The sequence below is a fragment of the Salvelinus namaycush genome, unplaced genomic scaffold (assembly GCF_016432855.1).
Source record: "Salvelinus namaycush isolate Seneca unplaced genomic scaffold, SaNama_1.0 Scaffold263, whole genome shotgun sequence".
NCBI classification, from domain to species: Eukaryota; Metazoa; Chordata; class Actinopteri; order Salmoniformes; family Salmonidae; genus Salvelinus; species Salvelinus namaycush.
The window spans coordinates 224,662-231,820 of NW_024059486.1; the positions used below are offsets into that span (position 1 = coordinate 224,662).

Here is a 7,159-nt window from a genome sequence, read left to right on the forward strand (position 1 = left end):
GATTGACAGAGTCGAAAGCCTTGGCCAGGTCGATGAAGATGGCTGCACAGTACTGTCTTTTATTGATGGCGGTTATAATATTGTTTAGGACCTTGAGCGTAGCTGAGGTGCACCCATGACCAGCTCGGAAACCAGATTGCATAGCGGAGAAGGTACCTGTGAATACCATGCTAGCTGAGCCTGTGAATACCATGTAGCTAGCTGAGCCTGAGAATATCATGTAGGGTAGATGTGAATACCATGTAGGGTAGCTGTGAATATCATGTAGCTTGTTGTGAATACCATGTAGGGTAGCTGTGAATACCATGTAAGGTAGCTGTGAATACCATGTAGGGTAGCTGTGAATATCATGTAGCTTGTTGTGAATACCATGTAAGGTAGCTGTGAATACCATGTAAGGTAGCTGTGAATATCATGTAGGGTAGCTGTGAATACCATGTAGGGTAGCTGTGAATATCATGTAGGGTAGCTGTGAATATCATGTAGGGTAGCTGTGAATACCATGTAGGGTGGATGTGAATATCATGTAGGGTAGCTGTGAATATCATGTAGGGTAGATGTGAATATCATGTAGGGTAGCTGTGAATATCATGTAGGTAGCTGTGAATATCATGTAGGGTAGCTGTGAATATCATGTAGGGTGGATGTGAATATCATGTAGGGTAGCTGTGAATACCATGTAGGGTAGCTGTGAATACCATGTAGGGTAGCTGTGAATATCATGTAGGTAGCTGTGAATATCATGTAGGGTAGCTGTGAATATCATGTAGGGTAGCTGTGAATACCATGTAGGGTAGCTGTGAATACCATGTAGGGTAGCTGTGAATATCATGTAGGGTAGCTGTGAATATCATGTAGGTAGCTGTGAATATCATGTAGGGTAGCTGTGAATATCATGTAGGGTGGATGTGAATATCATGTAGGGTAGCTGTGAATACCATGTAGGGTAGCTGTGAATACCATGTAGGGTAGCTGTGAATATCATGTAGGGTAGCTGTGAATATCATGTAGGGTAGCTGTGAATATCATGTAGGGTAGCTGTGAATACCATGTAGGGTGGATGTGAATATCATGTAGGGTAGCTGTGAATACCATGTAGGGTAGCTGTGAATATCATGTAGGTAGCTGTGAATATCATGTAGGTAGCTGTGAATATCATGTAGGGTAGCTGTGAATATCATGTAGGGTAGCTGTGAATACCATGTAGGGTAGCTGTGGATATCATGTAGGGTAGATGTGAATATCATGTAGGGTAGCTGTGAATATCATGTAGGGTAGATGTGAATATCATGTAGGGTAGCTGTGAATACCATGTAGGGTAGCTGTGAATACCATGTAGGGTAGATGTGAATATCATGTAGGGTAGATGTGAATATCATGTAGGGTGGATGTGAATATCATGTAGGGTAGCTGTGAATACCATGTAGGGTAGCTGTGAATATCATGTAGGGTAGCTGTGAATATCATGTAGGGTAGCTGTGAATATCATGTAGGGTAGCTGTGAATACCATGTAGGGTAGCTGTGAATATCATGTAGGGTAGCTGTGAATACCATGTAAGGTAGCTGTGAATATCATGTAGGGTAGCTGTGAATATCATGTAGCTTGTTGTGAATACCATGTAGGTAGCTGTGAATATCATGTAGGGTAGATGTGAATATCATGTAGGTAGCTGTGAATACCATGTAGCTTCTTGAGAATACCATGTAGGATAGCTAGCTAGGGAAATGTGTTTAGCCCCTGATCAGTGCATGAGAGGAGAAGAGACAAGTGAAGAAAGCCAACAAGCTAACGTTACTAGGAATGAGATGCACCCAGTCATGGTGGTCCTCGCACGAATTATTCAGGCAGGCTATTTAACGGCTGTTTCGAAGTCGAAATGGTGTCTCTGCCACAACGGCTACATTATGAAATTGCAGACAGGCTATGAGAGGTTTCCGAAGCGCTGTGCGTGTAACTAAAGTTCGCTACCCATAGCACATAATGTTCACTAGCTAGCACGTCAGCTTACTGGCGAGCTAAATCAAATACATCGAAAAATCTCATTCTTTGCAGGTCATGGGTGCCTTTCCCCTGAATTTGAGATTTTATTTTTGGTTACCTACTTCGTGTTTTTGGACAGGGCACCTCGGGGAAAGTCTCAAATTCCAGGATTCAGGAAGGAGAAGGGTATTTGGTTCGGTTTTCACCAGTTACCACAGCCACAAAATCCAGTCCTGCCTATTTCTACAATGTATCTTCTTTAAATTGTAATCCTAACGTTAACCTCAGTGCTAACCGTACACCTAACCTTAAATTAAGACCAAAAAGCAACAAAAATGTATGCATTTTTACGATAGACAATTTTAACTTTATGTTTGTGGTAACTAGTGACGACACTTTGGTCCCCCCTTCTGAGACGTCGGAGTTGCCAGACATGAGAGGCAACAGGGCAGTTGTATAGTCGCTTTGGTTCAAAACTGAAGGTGTCCTACTAAAGCATGTCTCCAAAATGCCAAAGGACAACACAAAATGACATTTCTTTATGATTTTGTAGCGTGACAACACTAAATATCTGGCTACCCGGAGGATTGTCCATCCATCCGAATAGAAACATTTCCGGTATAAAGGATTTTCTTTTTTCTTTGTTTTAAAGTACTCCGTCATGTCGAGGGAAAAGTACCTATACAAATCAAGTATTTGCTCAAAAATAAACGTTGTGTTTGCATGGTTCTGTGTTAATTTACTATTAACCAGAATTTGTTTTATGAAGATGGGGACGTTTATTTTGTCCGCAACAAAGGGGGAGGAATATTGTCGACGCACCGCGTCTACAGCTAGCTATCCAGAGACCTGAGCTAGCTAACAGACTAGCAAACAAAAGTCTTGTTTTGAACTTTTGACGTAATGGGGGAAAAGCCGTTGAAGATGTAAGTTACAGTTATAATTAATAGTTATTTATTAGCTTCCCCTAACTTGGTAGTAACGGTCAAAGTTATAACCTAATAAAACTAACTAGCAGTGAGAGTAAACCACAACAAGCCGTGTAGGTAACTAGATGGCTACGATTGTCAAGTTGTCCAGTTTCTTCATGAGAAAGTACACTTGCTGTTTTAATCAATTCTGCACATAACTAGCTAGCTACGATTTCAATAGTGTTTCATCTATTCCAGCCTCGCATGTGGTGACGTAGAAGGACGCATTACTGCTGTGTTTAACCGCGTCCGAACCATCCAGAAGAAGAGCGGGCAGTTTGATGTAAGTCCTAACCACACAAACACACTCACACATCCCATCAGTATGTCATCTCCTATTCTCTCTGCAGCTGTTGCTGTGTGTAGGAAACTTCTTCGGTTCGTCTCCAGGAGCTCAGGCTGAATGGCAGGAGTACACATCTGGAGCAAAGAAAGGTAACCTATTGTGGGTCTGGAGTTAGGAACGACATTGTGGGTCTGGAGTTAGGAACGGCATTGTGGGTCTGGAGTTAGGAACGGCATTGTGGGTCTGGAGTTAGGAACGGCATTGTGGGTCTGGAGTTAGGAACGGCATTGTGGGTCTGGAGTTAGGAACGGCATTGTGGGTCTGGCGTTAGGAACGGCATTGTGGGTCTGGAGTTAGGAACGGCATTGTGGGTCTGGAGTTAGGAACGGCATTGTGGGTCTGGAGTTAGGAACGGCATTGTGGGTCTGGAGTTAGGAACGACATTGTGGGTCTGGAGTTAGGAACGGCATTGTGGGTCTGGAGTTAGGAACGGCATTGTGGGTCTGGCGTTAGGAACGGCATTGTGGGTCTGGAGTTAGGAACGGCATTGTGGGTCTGGAGTTAGGAACGGCATTGTGGGTCTGGAGTTAGGAACGACATTGTGGGTCTGGAGTTAGGAACGACATTGTGGGTCTGGAGTTAGGAACGACATTGTGGGTCTGGAGTTAGGAACGACATTGTGGGTCTGGAGTTAGGAACGGCATTGTGGGTCTGGAGTTAGGAACGGCATTGTGGGTCTGGAGTTAGGAACGGCATTGTGGGTCTGGAGTTAGGAACGGCATTGTGGGTCTGGAGTTAGGAACGGCATTGTGGGTCTGGAGTTAGGAACGGCATTGTGGGTCTGGAGTTAGGAACGGCATTGTGGGTCTGGAGTTAGGAACGGCATTGTGGGTCTGGAGTTAGGAACGGCATTGTGGGTCTGGAGTTAGGAACGGCATTGTGGGTCTGGAGTTAGGAACGGCATTGTGGGTCTGGAGTTAGGAACGGCATTGTGGGTCTGGAGTTAGGAACGGCATTGTGGGTCTGGAGTTAGGAACGGCATTGTGGGTCTGGAGTTAGGAACGGCATTGTGGGTCTGGAGTTAGGAACGGCATTGTGGGTCTGGAGTTAGGAACGACATTGTGGGTCTGGAGTTAGGAACGACATTGTGGGTCTGGAGTTAGGAACGGCATTGTGGGTCTGGAGTTAGGAACGGCATTGTGGGTCTGGAGTTAGGAACGGCATTGTGGGTCTGGAGTTAGGAACGGCATTGTGGGTCTGGAGTTAGGAACGGCATTGTGGGTCTGGAGTTAGGAACGGCATTGTGGGTCTGGAGTTAGGAACGGCATTGTGGGTCTGGAGTTAGGAACGGCATTGTGGGTCTGGAGTTAGGAACGGCATTGTGGGTCTGGAGTTAGGAACGGCATTGTGGGTCTGGAGTTAGGAACGGCATTGTGGGTCTGGAGTTAGGAACGGCATTGTGGGTCTGGAGTTAGGAACGGCATTGTGGGTCTGGAGTTAGGAACGGCATTGTGGGTCTGGAGTTAGGAACGGCATTGTGGGTCTGGAGTTAGGAACGGCATTGTGGGTCTGGAGTTAGGAACGGCATTGTGGGTCTGGAGTTAGGAACGACATTGTGGGTCTGGAGTTAGGAACGACATTGTGGGTCTGGAGTTAGGAACGGCATTGTGGGTCTGGAGTTAGGAACGGCATTGTGGGTCTGGAGTTAGGAACGGCATTGTGGGTCTGGAGTTAGGAACGGCATTGTGGGTCTGGAGTTAGGAACGGCATTGTGGGTCTGGAGTTAGGAACGGCATTGTGGGTCTGGAGTTAGGAACGGCATTGTGGGTCTGGAGTTAGGAACGGCATTGTGGGTCTGGAGTTAGGAACGGCATTGTGGGTCTGGAGTTAGGAACGGCATTGTGGGTCTGGAGTTAGGAACGGCATTGTGGGTCTGGAGTTAGGAACGACATTGTCTTGACTTTGTTTTTGCAGCTCCCATCCACACCTACATCCTGGGAGCAGCCAGCCAGGAGACCATCCGCTTCTTCCCCAGTGCTGACGGCTGTGAGCTGGCTGACAACATCACCTACCTGGGTAAGAGTAGACTCTGACCTCTGACCCTGAGTAGACTGACATCACCTACCTGGGTAAGAGTAGACTGACCCTGACCCTGAGTAGACTGACATCACCTACCTGGGTAAGAGTAGACTCTGACCTCTGACCCTGAGTAGACTGACATCACCTACCTGGGTAAGAGTAGACTCTGACCTCTGACCCTGACCTTGAGTAGACTGACATCACCTACCTGGGTAAGAGTAGACTGACCCTGACCCTGAGTAGACTGACATCACCTACCTGGGTAAGAGTAGACTGACCCTGACCCTGAGTAGACTGACATCACCTACCTGGGTAAGAGTAGACTGACCCTGACCCTGAGTAGACTGACATCACCTACCTGGGTAAGAGTAGACTGACCCTGACCCTGAGTAGACTGACATCACCTACCTGGGTAAGAGTAGACTCTGACCCTGACCCTGAGTAGACTGACATCACCTACCTGGGTAAGAGTAGACTCTGACCTCTAACCCTGAGTAGACTGACATCATCTACCTGGGTAAGAGTAGACTCTGACCCTGACCCTGAGTAGACTGACATCACCTACCTGGGTAAGAGTAGACTGACCCTGACCCTGAGTAGACTGACATCACCTACCTGGGTAAGAGTAGACTGACCCTGAGTAGACTGACATCACCTACCTGGGTAAGAGTAGACTCTGACCCCTGACCCTGAGTAGACTGACATCACCTACCTGGGTAAGAGTAGACTCTGACCCTGACCCTGAGTAGACTGACATCACCTACCTGGGTAAGAGTAGACTCTGACCCTGACCCTGAGTAGACTGACATCACCTACCCGGGTAAGAGTAGACTGACCCTGACCCTGAGTAGACTGACATCACCTACCTGGGTAAGAGTAGACTCTGACCCTGACCCTGAGTAGACTGACATCACCTACCTGGGTAAGAGTAGACTCTGACCCTGACCTTGAGTAGACTGACATCACCTACCTGGGTAAGAGTAGACTCTGACCTCTAACCCTGAGTAGACTGACATCATCTACCTGGGTAAGAGTAGACTCTGACCTCTAACCCTGAGTAGACTGACATCATCTACCTGGGTAAGAGTAGACTCTGACCCCTGACCCTGCCTGGGTAATACTGCTCTGTATTTCCACTGCTGTTTCACAGGCTAGACCATAACATATCTCTCTCTCACTATGTGTGTCAGGTCGTCGTGGTGTCTTCACTGGGGCGTCAGGCCTGCAGATAGCATATGTGAGTGGTCGTGAGGGGCAGCAGGATCCGACACCAGCTCACTGCTTCTCTCCTAACGACCTCACTCAGCTGGTGGAGCCACTGATTAGCAACAACCAGTTCAGAGGAGTGGACATCCTGCTGACGTCACAGTGGCCCCGCGGAGTCTGGCAGTACGCCAACAGCCCCGTAAGACACTCAAACTACCCTCATCAGCACCCAACTACCCTCAACTACCCCTCATCAGCACCTAACTACCCCTCATCAGCACCCAACTACCCTCATCAGCACCCAACTACCCCTCATCAGCACCTAACTACCCTCATCAGCACCTAACTACCCTCCTCAGCACCTAACTACCCCTCATCAGCACCCAACTACCCTCATCAGCACCCAACTACCCTCATCAGCACCCAACTACCCTCATCAGCACCTAACTACCCTCCTCAGCACCCAACTGCCCCTCCTCAGCACCCAACTACCCTCATCAGCACCCAACTACCCTCATCAGCACCTAACTACCCTCATCAGCACCCAACTACCCTCATCAGCACCTAACTACCCTCCTCAGCACCCAACTGCCCCTCCTCAGCACCCAACTACCCTCATCAGCACCCAACTACCC

General features: G+C 47.8%; 1 protein-coding gene across 1 annotated transcript; it reads left to right on the forward strand.

Annotated features, from left to right (window-relative positions):
* Positions 1 to 2,764: 2,764 nt before the first annotated feature.
* LOC120039300 (CWF19-like protein 1) lies at positions 2,765 to 6,885 on the forward strand. Its single transcript, XM_038984748.1, has 5 exons — positions 2,765 to 2,908; positions 3,152 to 3,236; positions 3,304 to 3,388; positions 5,214 to 5,315; positions 6,509 to 6,885. Exons 1-5 carry the CDS (start codon positions 2,886 to 2,888, stop codon positions 6,868 to 6,870), a joined length of 657 nt encoding a protein of 218 aa, XP_038840676.1. The 5' UTR covers positions 2,765 to 2,885; the 3' UTR covers positions 6,871 to 6,885.
* The last annotated feature ends 274 nt before the right edge of the window (positions 6,886 to 7,159 follow it).

Excerpts from the sequence above, each read along its gene's own strand:
- LOC120039300 (XM_038984748.1), top strand. The coding sequence starts at position 2,886 with ATGGGGGAAAAGCCGTTGAAGAT. Across the intron at positions 2,909-3,151 it reads GGGGAAAAGCCGTTGAAGAT|CCTCGCATGTGGTGACGTAG; the intron begins GTAAGTTACAGT and ends CATCTATTCCAG. Across the intron at positions 3,389-5,213 it reads CACATCTGGAGCAAAGAAAG|CTCCCATCCACACCTACATC; the intron begins GTAACCTATTGT and ends TTGTTTTTGCAG.